We start from the raw sequence: 24017 nt of genomic DNA, 5'->3' as shown, positions 1-24017 counted from the left end.
AGGATCCAAGCACACTCTTGGTTATCATGGAGCTTGCTCTGGAGGAACCCTCCCATGTCCCCATCCCTCTCATTGTGTTAATGAGGCAAGGACGCCAGAGGCAACAGCAGGCTTTATTGGAGTCGGGGTGGAGGGACGTGGGCAAGCCCCAGGGAGAGCCAGGACCTTCCAAAGGCTGCACCTCGCACGTCCCCCAGACGCGTCCAGAGGGCCTGAGGAGCTTCGCGCCATGCCCACAACAGGTCCCCAGCCCCAGATTTAGAGCAGGGCCTTCACAGCCAGACTGGAGGGTGGTGTCAGAGGCGCCACCTGGTGGTGCCGGAGACGCAGGCGGGAAGGAGTTGGTGGAGATCTGTGGAAGTTTGTCTTAGATGCCACACCCCAGTGACAGGGTGAGTCCTGAGAGGAAGAAGGCCCCCAAATCTGGGGAGGGAATTGTCTTTGGGGATAACTACTTACCCCAGTTCTTCCGAGACCAGAAACATTTTGCTTCCGGCTAAATGCTTGGGCAACCATTCCATGTGTTTTGTGGTTTCATTTCAAAAGGATATGAAGTCACAGTGGGCAGTGGATTGAGTGGACCCTCAAGACTAAAATGCAAAATGGTAAACAGGACGAACGTCCGAGAAGGGAGTCCTAGTGGGTACAACTTTTCTTCACGTGGCTTCAGCCTGGAGACTGAATGGTGGTCTCCCCTCAGACCCATGGGCAGGTTTTCCTTTCTCTCCACATGGGTGGGCTAGCCGGGGAAGGGAGCTCTTTGTTTCCAAAATTTCTCTAAGTGGCAGAGCTGTGCCTTCCTCTCTCCCCCCATTCCTCTTTATCCTTATTTTCCTCCCCTCCTTTCCTTTTGCTCTCCAAAGTCTGTAATCACAAGATAAGGGGCATGGTCAGGAGGGGGGGATGGGTTGTCCTGTCCCATTCCCTCACCCCACCCCATGCCCACTACAGACTTCTTCCCTGCTTCCTCAGCCTCCCGACCCCCTGCAAAAGTAGCCTCTGGTGGAAGAGGCCCACTAGTTGCATGGTTAAGATGACCAGCCAGGGCAGCCCTGGTTTGGGACCACTAAGCCAGTGGACTAGTATCCTGAGATGAGTCTCCAGAGACATCCCGAGTGGGGCACATGGCAGATAATGAGTCACAAAATTTCACGGCTCAGCAGGTGGTCAGTAGCTCAGAGCTAATGCAAAGGAAGGCACCTTTTAACATGGTAGGTCCAAGTTCAAGTCCAGGGTGTGCACTCAGCAGGTGACTGTTGACTGATGGGTGGAGGGGTTCAAGCTGCCTAACAGGCTGAGATCTCTCTTTCCCTCCCGCTCAGCACCGTCTAGGAAGGGTTTCTCCAGGACGTGGCTGGGGGACTCCGTAGGCCCTTCCTGGTCAGTGAAGAGACTGCTGAGGCCCAAGGGAGGGGCCCGACCAGGAAAGGCAAGCTGCCTTTCATTCTTTGCCCGAGGGCCGCTGATTAGAAGGGCCAGCTCTGGGTGGCAGGCAAAGAGAAGAGAGGAGATCCAGACCAGTCCGGCTGCTTCCACCGCCTACTCCACCCCCTCCGGTTACCCCACCAGTTTGCTCCACTGGACGCTGCTGAAAAAGGGGTGGGACTTGAGTTTGTTGACACCGCCTCCTCCAGCGCCCAGGCGCTCGGCGGGCTCAAACTGCAGCAGCTGTGGAGAAAGGCCCAGTCAGCCCTGGGCAGGCCTTCCCAACCCGGTTGCTCCCTGCCAGCCCGGCCCACAGAACCCCCAGTGTTACCCTGGGGGACATTGGTGTTTGGCCACCAACATAATAGAAATTTGTTGTCCCCATTAACCTCCTGCACCCACATCAGACACCTAATACGCTGGGCGGCTTGTTCACACACAGGGCTCTGTCCTCCCTTCTGTCCACCCTCAGTACAAAGAAGCTGCCTGCTCCGGGCCGGCCACACCTCACCTCAGTCAGCAGGGAGGCTGCAGGGCAACTGAGCCACTCGGGCAGCTGGAGCTGGGTGTGGGGTTGGATTCCTGAGGGGTGGCTCTGGGACAGCGCCTGGGAAGACACGGGGGCGACCCCAGGAGAGTCTGTACACTCCAATGGCGGCCAGGTTTTATCTTTTTCCCCGTGTCACATCTCATGGGGATGTTGCTTTGGATCTACTGCATGTCAGGCTGCGGAAGATGCCTGAGATCCATTATCCGTAATTTCCACAACAACCTTCAGAGTAAGTAGTATTACCCCCATTTTAAAGACAAGAAGCAGCCTCAGAGAGGTCAAGGGATTTGTGCTGAGTTCAGGGTTTGAACCCAGGTCCCTCTGGCTCCAAGCTTGCTAGAAACATCGGTCTTGGGTTGCAGTCAGGGCAGGCACTCTATCAGGAATAGCACTGAAACTTGTCTCCTTACAGAAAAAAAATTTCCATGGGCGACTCATTTGACATGGCGTCCTACTGTCAGGGCCAAGGCAGGGCTGTGGCGAGGGAAGAAGGTAGGACCTCTCTGTGCTCCAGAAGGGTGCAGCTGCGGGGAGCAGAGAGGTCTGTCTGGAGGTCAGGAAGAGAGGCAAGAAGCGACCAGGAGGAAGGCCAGAAGACCTGATCTGGAGACGTGGTGGGAGGCCAAGAGGAGAGAGCCACTGTGTGGGGCTGTGTGCAGCCAGGGCTCTCAAAGGCCCTGGCTACAGGACCAAACCAGGAGGGAGCCAGGAGGGACCAGTCAGATCTGGACTTCCGGTCACACTGCATCCACTTGGGGCATTCCCTGCTCAAATGCAGTTTGGCCTCTCCCTGCTGCCCGACCTAACCAGCCCCAGGTGTGGTGTTGAACTCACGAGCGAGGATGGAGGGCGGAGGCCATCATCCTGAGCAAGGGTACTTGCCAGGGGAACTTTAAGCTCTGGGTTGACCCAGGCCGGACAGGGCAGCTGCCAGCCTGGGATGAAGGAGGCCCTCTCTCTGGTCGTCCAGCCAAAGTCTGGGGGTTATAGCTCTGAAGGGTGTGGATGCGGGGAGTGAGCAGTGGGGAGAGGAGGCTTGGGGGATGATCCGCTGGCCTCCTGAGTAAAAGGGCTGTGTCAAACTCTACCCTCCCTCCAGATCCAGGCCCGGACGCTCTCTTCCAGAAACCCTCGCTGATCATCCCGACTCAGCCCTCACTGAGCTGACAGTCTCCCTAGCTATAGCCACTCATCTGGCAGTGGTGCGAAGTGTAGCCATGGCCTGGGTGGGAGTGGCTTCCATCGTCTCTCATGGCCTTGGCGGTGGAGGCGGGAGCTGTGCTGGCAGAACACTGGGCCCGACGGCCAGGTCTCCGGGACCCAGGCAGGCTCTGCCCCAACAACGACTGGCTGGACTAACCCCAGCCCCTCCTACATTCAGTGACACCCACGAGGCCCTACACCCTGCCCACACACTGCTCACCGTTCCCGTCAGCAGTTCATACAGCAGAGACCCAAAGCTCCACCAGTCACAGGCTTCGGTCAGCTCAGAAATCCCACCCACCTCTGTGGGAACAAGAACATACGTGTCTCAGTCTCGCCCGCCCAAGGAGGCGTGTCTCCCCTCCACTCACCCTACCCAGGTGCCCCAGGTCCCTCCATCATCCTCAGTCCCCTGGCTCAACCCACATAAAGACACCCAAGGGCTACCCCCTACCCCTTCCCTTCTTGCCTGGGGCGCTGTAGAGTTTGTCCAAAGCCTCTCTGCAGCACTGGGGCTCCACCTCTGACCACTGGCCGAAATACGTGAGCCGGATGTGGCCTTGTCATGCAGTGCATGCAGGGAGGAATAAAAGGGGACAAAAATTGCTATTAGTCATCTTGGAGCTGCAGGCGTGACGCAGGGGACTCCAGCGCTTCTCCCAACAGCCACAAGGCAGGGGCCAGCGACTGCACTGGGCAGAAGCTCCCTAAGGGCCCGCCCCCACACACACAACGCCGAGGCCCCCGAAACAACCTGGTCTTCACAGGAGCCTTGCCCTGAGCTCATCGAGGGAAAGGGTTTCCCAAGCTCAACCCTGACCAACCAGGCTCAGCAGAGTCCTTCCTGAAAAGGCCGGGGAGGGGAGGCAAGGGAAGAAGCAGATAACCTCTGCATCTGCTTGACTTTGGGGAAATTTCCTTCTCTGTCTTGAGGCTTCGGGGGCCTCCCGCCGGAGGGGTGGGGTAGGGTGAGGGCCCACTCTTCTCCCCGTGGGCCCAGAGCTCCTACCTGCCTGGTCCAGGAGCAGGTTCCGGGGATTGAGGTCCCGGCACAGCACCCCCTGCTCGTGCAGCGCCTCCAGGGCCACCAGCATCTCGGCTGCCCACTGCCTCACCTGCTCCTCCCTCACACTCCAGGCGGCTCCACCGGTGGAGGGGCGGCTCCGACCTCTGCCTCGGCCACAGCCCCCCAGCACCCGGCCGGCCCCTGCACGAACCCAAGGGAGCCCGCAAGGGGGCCCCGGATCAGAGCTCTGGCCGGGCCCCCGCCTGGCTTGGTGGTGCAGGTGGCCACCTGGGGCCTTTGGAAGGTCCCAGGAGCAGGAAGGGCCGGTCCCGGCTGAGGGTTCACCTTCAGCCTCTCTCTGGGGTCTGATGGCTGCGGCCCCCCTGGCCGGGGTAAGGCTCTGAGAAGTCCGGGGAGGCTCCAGGGGGATTCCGTCCTGCAGGCAGGTGTGGCCAGGTGGGAAGTGAGCTGGGGTCTGGAGGCTGAGTCGGGAGTTGAGCTGAGCCTTCATCCTCTCCAGGCTGGAGCCAGACCTAGTCCCAGACTGTTGGAGGCACGGCTGGGAGAGCAGGTGGGACCACAGAGTGCCTCCTGGGCCGTGCAGAGGGTGCAGCAAGCATGGGGACAGGAGTAAAAGAGCGTGGGGCCCAGGTCCCTCTCCCACTCCCGCCCACCGCCCCCCCCCCCCGTCTTGGGCACGGACCCTTTGCCTTCCAGGTCCTCACCTCTGCTCCCTCTTCTCCCTCAGCCTAGGATGCCCTCTCCCCTCCTCTCCACCCACCTAAAGTGGCCCCAGCCTCACAACCTGGCACAAAATAGGTGCTTAACCCCTAAGGAGATGTAAATTATTCTTAATGTCCTTGGTCTAGGTGGTGGGTTCGCCGGTGTTCAATGTATTATAATTTTTTTTAAGGGAAAAAAGTGTAATGAAGCTTAAGTAAGTAAAATAAAAACAAGGCCAGGCACGGACCTGCGACGACTGTATGTCATGACCCAGAGATGTGTACCTCATTTAAAAAAAAGTCATAGCTGATCAATAAATATCTGCTACGTGACCCAGTTCCTGTCCTTACAGCTTCAGCACCATCACCCCACGGGGCCACTCTGAGGGGTGGGCACAGACTAGGAAAGTGAAAAGAGCCAAGACTGGAGGAGAGGGTGACAAAGGGGACATCTGCATAAATGCCCTCTCACCCGCCCAAGATGTGAACATCCTCCCAGGACGTCCCCTGCCCCCCTGGCACCACACAGAAGCCCCCAGCAGCCATCATCCTCCAGGAAGGCTGGGTCCCCTGGTCTGTGCTGGGCATGTGGGCTCGGCAGTTTAAGAGGATGAGACAGGACGACATCCCAAAGGCCTGAGGAGCTGACAGGGCCCCCTCACCTTGCACATGCTCCAGGTGCAGGAAGATGGAGTCCTCGCTCACAAAATACCGCAGCAGCTTGGTCATGTAGGGGACGCCGTGTGGGATGATGGTCAGCCGCTCCCGGCTCACCGCGTGGCACCTGGACAGGCTCTGGGGAGGGAGCAGAGCAGGCAGATCAGCTGGGGACTGGCCAGAGGCTGCTCTGCTCTTCAGGGGCAACCAGACGAAGGGTGGGAGCCACCCTGGAGAGCAGCTGCCTGCCCCCAGTTCCTAACCTGACCCTCAACCCTCTTTCCACCCTGGAAGGCAGGCCCTCCCATCTCTGGTCCAAGGATGAGGCAATGTGTGTGTGCGTGTGCGCACGTGCACATTTCTGGGAGGCAGGGTGCATGCTGGGGGCAGAATAAACAGCTGTTGGATTTGGAGGGAGTGTGGGTTTCCCATACGGCTTCTGGGTAGAGGTTCCCCAGGGGGTAGGGGTTTCCAAGAGCTCTGAGAAAGTCCAAAGGGGAATGCAGAACGGCAGGGGGTTGGGCGGCACCTGCCTTCACCACGAAGGTCCCTCCAGTCGCTGGGTCCTGGACCAGCTGCACCTGCCGAGGTCCAGGAGGCACTAGTCAAGTCACATGCTAGTTCCCGGGACTCCATGGCCCCAGCCCCAGCCTCCCAGGGTCCTCCACCAAGGCTGGGCTGGGAGGCCAGGCTTTGGTAGTGCAGAGTGTACCCCCCACCGCCAAACTGACATCAAACCTGTCCTGCTCATCCACCCTTGTTAGATCTGCAGGTCTTAGCTCAGGTACCACCTCCTCCAGGAAGCCTTCCCAACCCTCACGTTAGGCTGGGGCTCCTAATCTGTCTCCAGTGCTCTCTGGGCTCACTCCCCGCTGGGCTGTGAGCTCCGAGAGGGCAGGGACCACATGTCCAGCTCTGTACTCCCAGAGGCCTGCATAGGACAGGGAGGTAGTCGGTGCTTCCCACATGCATGCTGAGTGGTCCATCCCGTACGGTCCGAGGGTGTCACGGCTGGAAGGGACCTCAGAGCCAGTCACCTTCTCTGATCTCTTATCTTGCAGGTGAAGAAGCCAAGGCTCTGAGAATGTGACCCCAGTGGTGCCCGAGACCTTGTGGTCTTGCCATGCTCCTTCAGGTCTCATCCCCTGCCCCCAGCCCCTTCTCTTAAATGGTCTTTCTTTCTGGAGGCTATCTTTGGAGGGCAGTCCACTCCTTCTCCTGTTGGTTTTGCTTGGAGGCAGTGGTCTGCCAATTGCTGGGCAGAGCCTTGTTTGGAGTTGGGCCCTAGACTCATCTCCATGGTGGGCAGGGGTGGACCCCAGCCATAGGAGAGGACACGTCAGGGGAGGAAAGCAGAAGATTCGGCCCAGATGAGGGGCATGTGGGAAGCAAGGCCAGCACCCTGGTGTTGTGACTTCTTAGCCGTCAGCCTGCCCCGCACAGGTTCCCCGTACTGGCACATGGGAACCAGGCCCTGAGGCCAGGCCACTGGGCAGTGACGAAGGCTGCAGCCTAGGATTGGGGTTCAGATCTTGGGTGAGTGAATTGATTTTCTCACCTACCAAACAGGAATTACAAATGCCCACCCTCCCTTATCACTGGTTTGTTGAGGCCACCAATGGGAAGGCCCTTGGAGAATGTAAAGGCGGTGGGAATGTCAGTTACATTTGCCAAGTCACATGGCCTCTGTGAACCTTGGCCTTCTTCACTGCAAAATGGGTCATAGCAGTACCTCCTTCAGAAGGCCATTAGGAGGATTCTATTAAAGCGAGCAACTCAAGTACAGCAGCAGCCTGTGCCTGCCACATAACATGCTCTCAATAGTCTTTAGTGACGATTATTATCATCACAGGGAAACCCCACACTGGCTATACAGCATTTACTCTGCGCTAAGGGCTTTATCTAGGTCATTTAGTTTCATTCTCCAGCCCTACCAGGTGAGCATTACTAGTGACTCATTTTACTGATGAGGAAATTGAGGTTCAGAGAGGTTACGTTGCCTACGGTCCCCCTGCTAAAGAGCAGTAGAGCCAAGATGTGAATCCAGACAGGCTGATCCCGGAGCCCTGGAGACATAACTGCAAATAGGGGCACAACCAGGTGACCTGGTGCATGCCTTCCCCTCTGGGCCTCAGTTTCCCCATCGTCAGTGAGATGAAGGTGGTGGCCTCTGAGCACAGGGACAGCAGGCGTGAGGCATCCCTTCTGACCACTAGAGGTCTCTCCTCCAACAGCCAGAGATGGAGTCCAGCCTAGCCCCAGCTCTTTGGCCAAATTTATGCAAAGCTTGAAAAAGAAAGAAAGAGAACTCTGGGGTCATTTAGGATAATACAGTTTCCCACAAGTGCTGACACCCCGGATAATTCCCTACTGCCACTTGCCAAGTGGGATTCCCCTCCACCTTGTCTTGTCTTGGGCAAGTCTTCTCGTTTACAAAAAAACAGCAGTGAAGGTCGTGGAGGCCAGAAATAAAACTTGATCAGTACATTGAAACAAGTGTATTAGAAAAGAGAAGAAAAAATATATATATATACACACACATCTATCAAGAAAGAATTAGACCAAACCATTAACAGTGATTATCTTGGAATTAGATAGGATGGTGGGGAATTTTTTTTTTCTTTTCTGTTCTAAACTCCTTTCTCTTTCATGGTATTTCAAAAGGGGGCATTTTCCCATTAAACCAAGCAAATAAAAAAATCCCCTTTCTCTTTTGCTCTGTGCTATAGAGCACTAGTTTGTCCCTTGACCTCATGAACCTCAGTTACATTCTCTGTAAGACAACGATTAAAATGCAGCACGGTCCAGGGACTTCCCTGGTGGTCCAGTGAGTAAGAAAGGCTCGGCACTCCCAATGCAGGGGGCCTGGGTTCGATCCCTGGTTGGGGAACTAGATCCCACATGCATGCCACAACTAAGGGTCCGCATGCCACAACTAAAAGGTCGCACATGCCACAACTAAGAAGTCCACATGCCGCAACTAAGACCTGGCACAGCCAAAATAAATAAATACATAAATACCTTTAAAAAAATGCAGCACTGTCCAGTAGGACTTTCTGCCATGATGGAAATATTATATATCTGCACTGTCCATTAGAAGCCATTAGCCACATGTGGCTATCAAGCCCTTGAAAGGTGGCTGGTGCCACTGAGAAATAGAATATTTAATTTTAATTAATTTTAATGAATTAAAATAGTCTTATGTGGCTGGTGACTACTGTATCGGACTGCACAGGTTTATAACCCTTTTCCTCCCCAGGGTGACCGAGCGGGTTTAATGCAACAGCTTGGCAAACTAGAATGGGCCTTACGAATGTCAGGTGAGTATTGCTATCGGGAAGGTGGAAGGCAGTTCTGGTGAAGGGTGCCTGCCTTCATCTTTTTAAAAAAGGAAATGTCGGGCTTCCCTGGTGGCGCAGTGGTTAAGAATCCGCCTGCCAATGCAACGGACACGGGTTTGAGCCCTGGTCCGGGAAGATCCCACATGCCGCGGAGCAACTAAGCCTGTGAGCCACACTACTGAGCCTGCGCTCTAGAGCCTTCGAGCCACAGCTACTGAGCCCACGTGCCACAACTACTGAAGCCTGAGAGCCTAGAGCCCGTGCTCCACAACAAGAGAAGCCACCACAATGAGAAGCCCGTGCACAGCAACAAAGACCAAATGCAGCCATAAATAAATAATAAAAAATAAAAACGGAAATCTCTTTTTTAAAAATGAAACCCACTGAGTTCTTGGGATTCAGGGACAATGAAAGCTTTGGTGAAACACATTAACCCTTTCTTTTAAAATGTCCACAGTATCAAGGCCAGGAGGACTCCTCCTGGAGCAAACAAATCCAGAAGTTTCAAGCAGGTTCTCAAGCACTAAGGTCCACAGGGGCTGGGCATGTGAGCCAATGGGCAGGATGAGAAAGGGGCCGACGGAGGGCAGGTGCCCCATTAAATCGGGCAGCCCGTCCTCTGCTCCGGCTGACATGAATGTGAGGCAGCATTTCCAGAGCTTCTGATTTCTCAGGATAAGTAGGAAATCTGGACTTCTCTATGAAACCTGCCAATTTTTAAATGCTGATAACTAACAATAATTCAAAAAACACCCCTGTGTTTGAGCCAAAAACACGGAAGTGACTTGGCTGGTCTTCTCTTTCTTCCCCTCCCTGACTCAGGGCCTGGCTCCGGGACAAAGCTCGGCAAATAGGCAGCATTGTCTCTCAAGCCCCCCAGGCTCCCCAAGAGCAGACCCTGGCTCTCCTGGTCTGCTGCCTGCCTAGTCCTTGATCCACCCTCCTTGCTCTTCCCTGCCACCCCCTACCCCTGCCAGTATCTCTTCGGTCCTGAGGGACCCCCCGCTCCCCAGCCCCTTTAACCCTCACAATGGGGTGTTTCTGGGGGCACTCAAGGCTTCCTGAGCGGGGCCCTCTGCTCCCCCTGAGTCTGCGAGCTGCTGCAGGCTGGTACTGCCCTCCCACCTGCCTGCCCAGATCTGCCTGGGCAGAGCTGTGGTATGGAATGTGGTGATACTCATCCAGGCCTGGCTGCAGGGACCTGGGCCCAGTGGCCCCAACACCTCTCCTAATTTGAGGAGATTGGTGTTCCTGGCTTGGGAATGACTCAGAAAAAGGAAACAGGATTTTAGGAGGGAGGTGGAGTAAGCAAATTGAGTGCCCAAGAAAGTATATAAAAAGAAAGAAAAGAGGGCACTCTCAAGACAGAATGGCTGGGCTTGGCCTGAATTTCTAATTCCCATATGCATAGGCCTCAGTATATGGGATTCCAAAAATGCTTTGCACATGTGTGTCTGGGGTTAAATTCAAATTCGGGGAATTCTGTCACAGACCTCCCTCTTGGAGATTCACTGTGTACCTCTGCATCCTAAAAGCTTGAAACTTCCTGTACTTAAAAAACTGAAGTAATGTAACTTTAACTCACTGTTTCCAAAACTTATTTGACCCAGAACCCCTCTCTCCAAAACACCACTGGTTCGGTGGGATCCCACACGGGGAAACAGTGGTGGCTGTCACCTCCTCCGCCTGCCCGGGGAAGCGGCCAAGCCACGTGGACTCGCGCAATGGGAGGGAAGGGCTGGGCAGATGGAAGCTGCTGGGCCTTGGCTGACAGACTGGGGCCTGTTCCAGGGACCTGGGAGCAGCAGCTGGAGCAAGGCTGGGATGGGAAGCCTGCTCGCCACACACTCTCGTCATTCGCCTTCACGGCCACCAAACTTGTATCAAATGCTTTAGCGTGTGCTAGGCCTTTCCCCCGAATCATTTCACTTTAGTTCCCACATCACGCTGGGTGGGGTGGAGGTGGGTGGGAGGATCCTTACCTCCACTTCCAGATGAGGAAACCAGCGCCCAGACAGGGAAAGGAGCTCGTCTGTGGCCACGTGGTGCCAGCCCGGCCAGCACTTCACCCTCGGCATGTCGGGGAGCACACACCGGTCCCCTTTTCTCTGCGGGCTCCCAGACCCGTCCAAATCCCCCATGAGTGTTTTAAATTACAGGTGCCTGGGCTCAACCCTAGAAATTCTGACTCAGTGGGTTTGGGATGGGGCCCGGGCATCTCTATTTTTAGGAAGCTCCCCGAGGGGATTCTGATAGCCAGTTTGAGGGAAAAAACGCTTTAGCGAATATTCAGGTATCCCTGGGCTGGGGCGGAGAGCGATCAAATATTGGCTCAAATCTCATTTGACCCAACTTGTCTGTCCTTCTGATGAGTGTCCCAGGTTCAGGTTTGGCTGTCAGCTCCTATCTTCCTGTCTGCCCTGAATTAAGGGAAAAGATCCTAGATGGGGTCAGGATGGGGGGTGGCCGGAGGAGCCAGGAGAGAAAGGGCAGAGCTGCCAAGGCCCTGGACAAGGCACCAGCCCACTTCGACCATCCGCAGAACGGGTTTCTGGAGATAAGCACACTCCCGCCACAGGAACCTCTGGGCTGTGCTAGGTGGGGAGACTCCTGTCTGCAGCCCTGGCGAAGTGGAATTGGGGCAGGCAGGCAGGGCAGCGCGGGCTGGCTGGGCGCCCCGGAGGGAGTGGCTTTCTGCGTCTGAGCTGGCGGGCTGTGGAGAGGAGCTGCGCGCCTCTGCTTTTTCCTCACATTTTCCTTTCCAGAGCTGACTGGTGTGGGCTGGGGTGGAGGAAGGGTGGGGGACCGCCACAGCCGCTCTCCTCCCCTTGGACCCTCTGACCCCTTTCCAACACCTGCCCCCCCCCCCCAATTATACGCAACACCTCCTCCCACACCTCGGGCGGTGCTCACTCACCTTCCCGATGACGGCAACCACCTTGCAGCCCCTCAGCTGCTCTAGGGCAGAGCTCAGTGTGCGGATGGGCCGCAGCCTCAGGCTGCTAAAACCCTGCAGAGGCAGGAGAGAGCCACGTAGCGGCCTCAGGGTGAGTCCTACTCAGCCACAGCCTTCTCAGCAGGCAGTGGGCAGGGCCCCGGCTGCCAGGAGAGCAGTGGCCACAGAGGGCAGGACCGGGGTACAGGCAGGGCCCACCTCACAGGGACAGACTGAGCAGAGAAGCTGGCCTTGGTCCAGGGTGACCAGGCTACCCTCTCAGCTCGGTCCCCACCTAGCTCTCCTCCCAGACACAGGGAGTTCTCAGGGCTTCAGAAACCCCCTCTCAGAAGCCTCATCCACAGGAGGCAGATACGCCCAGGGAGGGGGGAAGTAACCTGGGAACACGTGCATCTCGGGGAACACGCCTCGAAGACCAAGGCATGTGGCCCAGGCACCTGCTTTGGGGGAAGCAGCTTACAAGGTGCAGCAATCCTAGAAGGGGTGTGTACGTGCACACCTGTGGGCTTGAGAAGTGTGCGTGCATCTTCAACCCTTTCTGAGTGCCCACTGGGTCAAGAAAAGCCGTATGGGGAGAGGACTTTTGCACATTTATATATGCACATATTCATGTGCGTGTATATGCACGTGGGTATTTGTGTCTGCTCCGAATACTCAATGCAGCCCAGCCAAACACAGGGAGATCTGGGAGCCTGAGTGTGCGCATAGGTGAGCACGTGTACGGGCCATGCGTGAGGGTAGGGAGGTGTGTGTGTGTGTGTGTGTGTGTGTGTGTGTGTGTGTACTCTGTGGGGGCGTAAGACTGGACTGGAGATGATTCACTAAGCGTTTGCAAATGAATGAATTATGGAGAGTGTGGGATAGAGAGGAAGCCAGGAGGGGGGCAGGAGGGCAGCCCCGGCACACACACCAGCCGAGCTGTGCTCTCCACCGTCTGCCTGCCGCCCGGGATGGCGGGCGACAGCTCCTTGGCCTGTGGGGTGAGGGCCTCAGCTCTCTCCCCTCAGAGCCCTCAGGCCTTTGGGGTCTCCTTACCGTGCCAGGGCTGGCTCCACTGCCCAGCGTCCTCTGCAGGTGGCAATTAAAGATCTCCTCCGCCCGCCGCAGGTACTTGGTAATTTTCAGCTTTACAGCCTCACATCTCTCCTTGTTGGGGTCGACTGTGGGGAGGAGGGGTCCTGTCCTTGGGAGGACGTTGGGGTTTGGGCTCCCACTGCCCGCCCTCTGCCCTCCATAGGAGGTAGTGCCTATTTCTGATGCTGCTCAGTGGATTCTGACCCCACCTCTGTCCTTGGGTCCTCCTCTGGATGGGAGACCAGCAGGGGAGGAGGAGGAGGGATGGTGGCAGGAGAGGTTGGGAACCACAGTCGCCACTCAGCCTACAGCACTTTACAGTTGGCACCTACTACCTCGCTGGCCACCATCACAACCTGGGAAGGGACACAGTGTGGATTTCCATGTCCGTTTTTCAGAGTAGGAGACAGAAGCCCCCAGAGAGCACACGTTCTATCTCTGATGCCCAGTGTGAAAGAGGCCAGAATGGGGATCAGGACGGGAGGGTAAAGGAAGTCACTGGACAGGCACGAAGCCCAGGTGTTGAGGGGTCTCATCGGAGGGAGGGTAGGAAGCGTGAATTGGGGCCTGACTCCTTCCTCCAGCCTGGCCACCAAGGCCCTCAGGGGTCTCCAAGTGGCCTCAGGGCCAGCCTCTCCCCCTACTTGGAAATGCCTTCCTTTTCCCTGAACAGGCCTCCCCTCTCACCTCCAGGCCTGTGCGGTTCTCCCTCTGGAGCCCCACGCAGCCCTTCAGCTGGACAACATGCCCACCATTCTTCAGTACTCAGATTAGGGTTCTGACTTCTAGAAAATGCCCTATGCCAGCCTAGTCTGGCCTCAGTTTCCCTCTTCCCTCCCTTCAGTTCCTCCTCATTGTTCTTGTCACCTGGGACTATAACAGTCCGTCATCAACTCACCAATCTCCCCCCATTAGAATGCAAGCCTCCCGAGGGCAGGACCCCAGCCCAGCTCCAGGGGCAGGCAAGCTGAGTAAGCTAAGCGCACAGCCTCTGGAGCCCACACCGTTCAAACCCCAGCTTTGCCACTTGACAGCTGTGGAGTCTCAAGCAAGCTAGTTAACTGCCCTGTGCCTCAGTTTCCTCATCTGGAAAACAGGAACAAAAATCATTCCTATATATTTGGAAGTATATGCAAGAACATATACAGTGGTTTGTATTACTGTGAATGGGAAATGAGCTGATACAAGTAAAGCCCTTAGACCAGCGCCTGGTGTATAGGAACCGTTCGATAAATGAGAACTGTTATTACTGTCCTTTGCAGAGGCCCTGCAGGGCCCACACAGAGAGCCCTGCTCGCCCAGCTCAGATGGACAGATGGCGGGATGAGCCCTTCACCACCGGCCTCCGTCCCTGCCCAGCCCCAGCCTCACCATTTACGCCTCGGAGCAGAACGTCCACGCCATTCTGGTAGTGGCTGAAGGCTGCCTCATACTCCTCACTGACATCACGCTCCAGGGCCAGCCGGATCTGTGTGGCTGCATCCACAAGGTAGTCGCGCTTGGTCATGTCAGATGCCCCTGGAGTGACCCGGTTGCGAATCTGCTCCCGGTACACTAGGGCCTGGGACCGCACTCATGAGCAGGGCTCGGGGTCCAGGCCAGGGCCAGGGGGACACTCACGGGCCACCAGGCTCATGGCTGCCCTGGAGCAGGGACCTGGAATGAGCAGAGGCATTAGGGAGAATCCTGCTGGGAGTAACACCCCATCTGCACCCTGGTTTCCTCCACTGAGTACTGGGAAGACTGATGCCCACGTCCAAGGGCTGGAGGGATCAGAGCGAATGTGGGTAATATCCCTCACTGAGCCAGATCTTTCCTAAGTGGTGGTAATAACAGAATAATAACATGCTTTGGGCTCTGGGTTTTTTGTTTTCAATTCAAATTCAGTTCATCAAGTATTTCTTGAGCACTTACTATGTGTTGAGCACTGGAGAGAGCTGAGGATATGCGTGCAAAGGGCCTCTATACACATTAAACATGGAGGTCACACACTCTGAGGCTGAAGCCAGGGCCCGGGGCCCAAAGGCCATTCCTTATACTGTTCCCTCCATCCTGCCTGTTCTCCCCTCCCTGGTCCTCCCATGGGAATCTCATTTATCCTTCAAGGTTCGGCTCCATGGCACCTCCTCGAACAGAATGGATTGCTCCTGCTTTATTTCATTTCCCTAGGTCCCGAGGTCAGTGTGGCCAGGGAGTGAGGACCCCCAAGAAGCCAGGCAGAGAGCCGGGCACAGGGCTTGGCCTTAAAGTCTGCGGGCAAATGAGATGACTGAGTGGCAGATTCAGTGCCACTCTGGGTGGAGTTAGAGGAATGAGGTCAGAGCCCAACCAGCCCTAGGGAGGGGATGCCTCTGGCCTCCTGGCTCTGTCTCTGAGAAGGTCAGGAGGCCACGTGGCCTCCAAGGACCGAACAGCAGCTCCTCCCTGAGCAGTGTGAGCTACAAGTGGCCAAAGGGATAAGCGCAGTGTCTTCAGGAAAGGAAAGGGCTCAGAGAGAGGCCAGCAGAGCTGCCTTTGCCCCTCACTGCAGCCTCTGCACCTTCGCTCCCTCAGGCCCCACTGGGAAGGGGCAGGGCCCAAATTGCCAACTTCAGGTCATTTCTGCCTCTGTGGAGAGAGGGAGGAGAGAACAGGATGGGGAGTGGGGCGGGGAGGAAAACCCACATCGTGAAGCCAGCGGGAGCTGAACCCTGGCCAGGATGCGGCCAGGAGGTGGAGGGAGCGGGGAAGGGAAGCCGCACCCTCCCCACTCGGCCTAGTCACCAGGGACATGCCGCGCTGAGTCCTGTGCTCAGAGGCACCAAGGCCGACAGGGCGGGCTGCTCTGTGTCAGGGCCCGGTTTCCGGGACCACCCGCCGGGCCGGGTCCTTCCGGGCAGAACCGCATAGCCGCGCCTGGACCCAGAAAGCGTCGCGTCCGACCCGCGAGTCCCCGGTACGCAAGGTGCACCGACCCTCGGGGGTCGCCGAGGAAGGCGGGCTGGGGGAGTGAGAAGAGGGGGCATCCTCTTCTAGGGGAGGGGGATGGAGGAGGAGCCGGGCAAACACCGTACCTGCCCGAGCCAGGAGCTCGGTCCGCGTGGCCTGACCCAGCCCGGCCGCCACTGCCCCTTCGCCCCCGTGGGGGACGTTGCACCGTGGGCGGCTGCTTTCAGCCCTCCACCCAGGTGCAGGGGTCTGGCCGGATGCAGCTCGGTCATTGGTTGCAGATGAGCTCATCCTCTATCCGTTAGAATAAACCACCAATCAGCGCCCGGCTCGACTTCTGCGGGGCCCTTAAAGCAGAAGCGCCCGCAAAGCGGAGCGCTGGGGGAGGGGGAGGGGGTGGGGGAGGGGGCGGGGGGCGGGGAAGGGATTGGGGTGGGGGTAAAAGCTGCGAAGAGAGGAGGTCCAGAATCTCACAGGGATGCGGAAGGAGTTGCTTCAGAAATCTAGGCCGACTAAAAGCACACATGCAGCTTCCAGGACTTTTCTCATCCATTACTTCATTCGTTTATTCAACTATTTAAATATTTTGTATTGAGAGACTACTGTGTGAGAGGAGCTAGATGCCAAGATACCGCGACGGAGGGGACAGTCTCTGCTCATGTCTTCATGGGGTTTACAGTCTAGGGAGGGTTACAGGGATTAAAGAACTAAAGAATACAGTTGATATTTTATTCCAGTTGTGATCAGAGTTGTGAGAGAGAAGCACCACAGGGGCCATGAGGCAGCAAGGGGAGTGACCTAGTCTGGGGGTGAGAAGACTTTCGGGAGGGGGTGATATCTGAACTGGGCACACAGACCTCACCTGCACCCTAATGCTGCCTGGACTCACACTATTCTTCCCTAGTGCACTTGCTCTCTTCTAGATACATTTTCACTCCATTCCCTTCTAATTCCCAACACCTCCTCCCCCTCACTCAGCCAAAGACCATGCTTCTTCCATCCCTTGAAAATTTAGGAACACAGACTCCTACCCTGCCTGCTATCTGCCTTCTGGCCAGGTCTGCACACACATACCGTCTCCCCATCTCTTTCGATAGATGACCTGTCCGAGCCCCATCAAAGGCCAACCTTCCCCTTGGGATCAATCTTGTCCCGTCACCTCCTCAAGGAACCCCGTCCGGCAATTCTCCCCTTTCTCTCCTACATCATTAATTTTTGGCTCCCACTGCATCGTTCATTCCTGTCTGAAACAAACATCATGCTGATTCTCCCATCTTGAAAACAAAACAAAAAACACTCTTGGCCTCACTTCTCTCCTATCTACCACCCCAGGTTTGCAGCAAAACTCCTCAAAAGAGGTGTCTCTACTGTCTCCAGTTTTTCTTCTCCCACTCTTTCTTGAACCCACTCTTTCTTGAACCCACTCTGATGAGGCTTTCTTCCCTGACATCGCTCTGAAATAGCTCTTGGTCAACCAGGAGTTCCATGACCTCCTGGGTGCTAAACCCAATGGTCATTTCTCAATCCTCATCTTACTTGACCTCTTAGGAGCATCTGACCCAGGTGATCACAGCCTTCTGTCCATGCAGTTTCTCCCCAGGCTTCCAGGACCCATACTCTCTATTGCCTCCCTCTCACCAGCAGCCCCTTCTCTGTCCCCTGTGATGGCTTCTTCTCTTCCAGATGTTCGAGTGTGCCAGTTTTGGGCATCTTCCTTCTCTCTGTCCTTACTCACTTGATGAGGGATTGCACCTAGTCTCATGATTTTAAGTAGTATTCTTCCATATATTGATGATTCTGTATATCTATTTACAGATACCTTATATTTTCTGTATCCCTTAGCCCTCACCTCTCTACCAGACTTAAATATTTAATAGGCTAATAAAACACCTCAAATTGAAAGAGTCCAGAACCTTGGAAAAATTATGCTGAATGAAAGAAGTCAGACACAAAAGGCTACTTACTGTAAGATTCCATCTATATGTAATTTCCAAAATAGGCAAATTCATAGAGACAGAAAGTAGATGTCTGGGGGGGGGGATGGAGAGTGGATTATGGGTATGGGTTCCTTTTGGGGGGGGTCAACAAATGTTCTGGAATTAGATAGTGTGATGGTTGCACAACTCATGAATATCCTAAGAACCATCAAAGTCACATTTTAAAGAGGCGAATTTTATGATATGTGAATTTTATCTCAATAAAAAAATTATCATAATGAAAAAGAAAAAATAACTGAACTCTTGATCCTCCCCCACCTGAAACCTTCTCCACCTAAAGCCTCTTCCACTTCCAGCTCCATCCTTCCCATTGCTCAGGCCAAAATTTTGGAGCCATCCTGGCTTCTCTTATTTTCTCATACTCCACATCTAATCCATTAGAATATCATCATGGTTTTTCTTCAGAATGTATCCAGAATCTCAGCACTTCTCACCACCTCCACTGCTATGACTCTCATAGGAACATCTTCACCTCACACCTGAGTTATCGTAGGCAATTCCTCCTGTCTTCCTGTTTCTACCCTTGCCACCCTAAAGGTGGTTCTCACCACTGCATCAGGGGGATCCTTTCAAAGCGCAGTCAGTTTCTGTCCTTCTGTTCAAAAGTCTGCAAGGGCTCCCATCTTAGTCCAAGAAAAACTCAAAGGCCCTGCTATGACCTCTAAGGCCCTCAGGGTCACCCTCCTCCACTATTTCTCCAGCTTCATCCCTTACCAGGCTCACTCACTCAGCTTCAGTCCCGGAACTTCCTCACTGCTTCTAGAACCCACATGGCAATTCCCACCCCAGAGCCTTTGCCCCACTGCTGCCCTCTGCCTGGAACAGTCTGCTTTTGGATACCTACCTAGTAAACTCTGCCCCTGCTTTGAGTCATTGCCCTGATGTCATGAGAGACCTGCTCTGGCTACACCCTCCCAACATCTCCATTTCTCCCTTGCCCTGCTCTGCTTCTTCTCTGTTGTACTCAAGACTATTGGCATGCTATCTAACTTACTTATTTATTTTATACGTTTCTTTTCTTTCCTCCCCCCAGTGTAAGATCCACATGGGCAAGACCTTTATCTGCTTTGTATCCCAGACGTATCACAGATGTATCCCAAGTGCCTAGAACAACATCTGGCAGATAGCATTGCTCAATCAATATTGGCTGGATGAGTGAATGAGCTCTAAAGAATGAGAATTAACCAGGAAAACTGTTTGAAGAGGACAGTGGAGGAGAATGTTCTGGATAAAGAAACAGCATATATAAATGCCTTAACAAATTAAGGGAGAAAAATAACATTTACACATCAAACAGATGACATAAAAACAGTTGATAAAATTTAACACTCATTCATGATAAGGACAAACTCTTTACTTAACAAGTTCTAAACAAACTCGTGCACTTACTTCTAAACTTGATAAAGGGTTATCTACCAGAAACTTAGAGCAAACACCATGTGTAACGGTGGAGCATGAGAAGCATTCCCACGGTCCAGCTGTTCTTCTGGCATATGGAAGGATCACACTTCCCTACCTCTTTGGAAGTTAGGCTTGGCCATGCGACTTGCTTTGAAATGTCAGTGGACAGAACAGCAGTTATTTCAGGGTGGAAGCTTCAAAAGCCAGTACATAATTCCTCCTGCCATAGTGATTGTGGAAGCACACGTCCATGTGCTTAGCCTCCATCAGCCTGAGTCTCTGAGAAATAACAATAAGGAACCCGTCCCTGACCCATGACTTGTGTTGAATATGAGGTGTAAATGAGAAATAAATTTTGATTGTGTTGAGCCACTAGATTTTGGGACTGTTTGTTACTGCAGCAAACCTTGACCTATCTTGAATGATACCCCAGTGCAGTCAGAAATGAGCCAAGACCTCTACTCGTCGACAATATACTGGAAGTTACAACTAACACGATAAGAAATTGAAAACAAAGAAGAGAATAAAGACGCAGATGAAGAGAACTGACTTGGGGACACGGGGTGGGGGGGGGAAGGGGAAGCTGGGACGAAGTGAGAGAGTAGCACTGACATATATACACTACCAAATGTAAAATAGATAGCTAGTGGGAAGCTGCTGCATAGCACAGGGAGATCAGCTTGGTGCTTTGCGACCACCTAGAGGGGTGGGATAGGGAGGCTCAAGAGGGAGGGGATATGGGGATATATGTATACATATAGCTGATTCACTTTGTTGTACAGCAGAAACTAACACAACATTGTAAAGCAATTATACTCCAATAAAGATGTAAACAAACAAACAAGCCAAAACAAAAAAAAGAAGAGGTTTAAAGATTGGAAAGGAAGAGACCAAATTGCCATTATTTGTGATAATGTGATTACTCATCTAGAAAACCCAGAGCAACAGTTAGTGAGTTAGAACGGTTCAATATTTACAAATCAAGAGAACTTTTCTATATATCAACAATAACAATTTGAAAATGTAATAATAACTTTAAAATCCCATTCATCACAGTGACAAAAACTATGAAATGCTTATGAATAAACTAATCAGAAGTATATAAGACCTTCATGGAGGAAATAATAACATTGAAAGTCACAAAAAATGGAGAGACGTGCTGTGTTCAATAATGGAATGACTATAGTCGTAAAGATGTTGATTCTCTCCAAAATAATTTAAAACTTCAATGCAATCTCAATCAAAATACTAAAAAGACTCTGTAGTACTTGACAGGATGCTTCTAAAATCCATATGTTTATTCATTCCCTCAACAAAAACTTATGGAGGGTCTACTATGGGCCTAACCCTGTTCTAGATAGTAAGGAGATGGTGGTAAATAAAACAAAACAAAAACGCCTCCCTGGAGCTCTTTTTCTAATGGAGAAAAACAGTAGTAAAGACACAGACATACAGATACATAATATCTCATGATGATTTTACACAGTATATGAAAATGTGCAACAATAGCCCAGCCCCTTGGAAAAAAACAAATGGTGGGGGTCAGGATCTTGCCTTACCAGATCTAAAGAGTTATTATAAAGCTGCAATTTTTAAAAGAGGTGACGTTGGTACACATACATAGATAAGAATAGACTAGAGTCCAAAAAAAAAAAAATTCATGTATCTAGTGGATTTGACTTAGGATAAAGAAGGCATTTCGAACCAGTGGGCTAAAGATGTAGCCCACTTCATGAGAGGTGTCGGGACAATTGACTTAAGGAAAAGAAATTGATCTCTTCCCCATACCTTATGCAAAAATAAATTCAAGTTTAAAATTCTAAATTAAAAAAAAGAGAACAACCTCAAAATTTTAGAAGAAAGTATCAAAGAATATCAGCACGATCTTCAGGTAGAAATCACCTTTTAAATATTCCTGGTGGGGAGGGATATGTGAATTAGTATATTTTGGACGGTGATTTATCAGAACGATTTAAAATGGAAATACACATAATCTATGACCTATCAGTTCCACTGTAGACATTTAATCTAAAAAAAAAAAAACACTTGCTAAGATACATAAGGATATATATGGATATTCACTGCAGCATTGCCTGCAGTATTAAAAAAATTGGAAAAAATTCCAAATGTAGTATCTTGTGAAATATCAATGTGGAAATGAATTAATAAAATGTGGTATATTCATATATTGAGTTATTATTATTATTCAGCATTTTAAAGGAATGAAACAGAACTAAATCTCTGTGTATGAACATGCAAGATCTGGAAAACATATTGTTGAGTAAAAACAGTCAGTTCCTAAGAGCTACCATTTATATTTATATATTTTTTAATTTATGTATTTATTTTTTATAATTAAAAAAATTTTTTTGGCTGCCTTGGGTCTTCGTTGCTGCGTGTGGGCCTTCCCTAGTTGCGGCGAGCGGGGGCTACTCTTCGTGGTAGTGCGCGGGCTTCTCATTGCGGTGGCTTCTCTTGTTGCGGAGCATGGGGTCTAGGTACACAGGCTTCAGTAGCTGTGGCGTACGGGCTCTAGAGCGCAGGCTCGGCAGTTGTGGCGCACGGGCTTTGTTGCTCCGCGGCATGTGGGATCCTCCCGGAACAGGGATTGAACCCATGTCCCCAGCATTGGCGGGCGGGTTCTTAACCACTGCGCCACCAGGAAAGTTCTATATTTTTAATATTTATTATTTATTTATTTATTTTATTTTTTGGTTATGTGGGGTCTTAGTCGCGGCATGCAGGCTCTTCTTTGTGGCGCACGGGCTTCTCTCTAGTTGTGGCGCAAAGGCTCCAGGGCTTGAGGGCTCTTCGTTGCAGTGTGTGGGCTCCAGAGTGTGTGGGCTCAGTAGCTGTGGCACGCGGGCTTAGTCGCCCCATAGCATGTGGGATCTTAGTTCCCCGACCAGGGATCGAACCTGGGTCCCCTGCATTGGAAGGTGGACTCTTAACCACTGGACCACCAGGGAAGTCCCTATATTTATATTTTTAAACTACACACACACAAAAATACTATATACGATCTATATATTATAGAGTATTTGGATTCTCCAGAAAAACAGAAACAATAGGTTGGATAAACAATAGATAGATAGGTGATAGATTTCTTACTGTAAGAAACTGACTCGTGCAATTATGGAGGCTGAGACGTCCCATGATCTGCTGATCTGATGTCTGCAAGTTGTAGACCTAGAAAAGCCTGGCATAGCTCCAGTCTGAGTCTGAAGGCCTGAGAACCAGGAACACTGGGCATAAGTCTCCGATCAGCGTCCCAGCTCAGTCAGGCAGAGAGAGTGGATTTTCCCCTCCTTCACTTTTTTGTTCTATTCAGGCCCTCAGTGGATTGAATGACGCTCATCCACATTGGGGAGGGCAATCTGCTTTACTGAATCTACCAATACAAATGCTAATCTCATCTGGAAACATTCTCACAGACACATCCAGAAATAACGTTTAACCATATATCTAGGCACCCCATGACCCAGTCAAGCTGACACATAAAATTATCACATATAGTAATAGCTAGCTTCCATTCAGCACTTATCATGAGCCTGGCACTATCCCAGTCACTTAACATGGAACATCTCATGTAAATCTTAATCCTACACTATTAGTTACTATTATTAATCCGGAGTTTACAGATGATAGAACTGAGGCATAGAAAGGTTAAGTAACTTGCTTAAGGTTACATAGGAAGTAGGAGCAAACACTGGGACTCAAATCTTAGCAGTTTGGCTCCAGAACCCAACCTCTGAGCCACTATGCTGATCATATGAAGCTCATAACAGTGGTGTTATCTAGGAAGTGGGGGAAGGCAGGGAGCGAGACTTGGGGGAGGAGCTGGGTAGTGGTCAAATAAAGCTCTGCAATACCTGTAATATTCTATGTTTTTAAAGGGCAAAGTAAACTCGTATATTATTTGTGATAATAAATTAATTTTAAAAAATTACATATGGGGGCTTCCCTGGTGGCGCAGTGGTTGAGAGTCCGCCTGCCGATGCAGGGGACACGGGTTCGTGCCCCGGTCCGGGAAGATCCCACATGCCGCGGAGCAGCTGGGCCCGTGAGCCATGGCCGCTGAGCCTGCGCGTCTGGAGCCTGTGCTCCGCAATGGGAGGGACCACAACAGTGAGAGGCCCGCGTACCGCAAAAAAAAAAAAAAAAAAAAATTACATATGTAATATATATATATATATATATACATGAAAATATATAATTATTTTTCAGGATATAATGATTAATGCTACAAGGAAGTAGACAGTGCTCCATAGCCTTTAGTGGTGGGCTAGACCTAGTCTGATGCGGAGGGGTGTTTGGGAAACTTGCCTGAGGAAGCGTCTTTGAGCTGAGCTGTGGATGATGCATGTGTATTAGTCAGCAAGGGTAAGGAGTTGGGCGTGGGAGGGTGGAAAGATTTCCTGGCATAAGAAACTGCATGAGCAAAGGCCCTGAGGGGGGCACCACAAATTCCCAGAACTAAGAAAAGGTAAGTGTGTTAGGCTTTAGAGAAAGAGGGGACATGGCTTGAGATGAGGTTGGGGAGGTGGACAGGGCTCTGACCTCATGGAGGCCTGTAGGCTGAGGAAAGGACTGGGAGTTTAATTCTCAGAATATTGTGTGCTGTTGGGTAGGATGAATACTGGACACTCTGATTGGCACCATGGAAATCGTTGGAATCACTTTCGCAGGGCTGTGTTATGATAGTGAGTAGAAATGCCAAGAAAGAGACTGAAAATATAGACACATCTCAAAACACG

The 24017-nt window shown here is 52.3% G+C and overlaps 1 protein-coding gene across 1 annotated transcript; it reads right to left on the bottom strand.

Moving 5' to 3' along the window:
• Positions 1 to 1557: 1557 nt before the first annotated feature.
• Positions 1558 to 14570, bottom strand: RPS6KL1 (ribosomal protein S6 kinase like 1). Its single transcript, XM_065872045.1, is given in 10 exon segments — positions 1558 to 1668; positions 1937 to 2032; positions 3399 to 3481; positions 3648 to 3737; positions 4188 to 4775; positions 5569 to 5701; positions 6097 to 6144; positions 11822 to 11914; positions 12896 to 13020; positions 14306 to 14570. Coding segments are annotated over 10 exon segments (1632 nt in total).
• Positions 14571 to 24017: the final 9447 nt, after the last annotated feature.

The sequence above is a fragment of the Phocoena phocoena genome, chromosome 2, assembly GCF_963924675.1.
Source record: "Phocoena phocoena chromosome 2, mPhoPho1.1, whole genome shotgun sequence".
Lineage (NCBI taxonomy): Eukaryota > Metazoa > Chordata > Mammalia > Artiodactyla > Phocoenidae > Phocoena > Phocoena phocoena.
The sequence above is the reverse complement of the archived record's forward strand: the minus strand, read 5'-3'. Positions and strand labels throughout refer to the sequence as shown.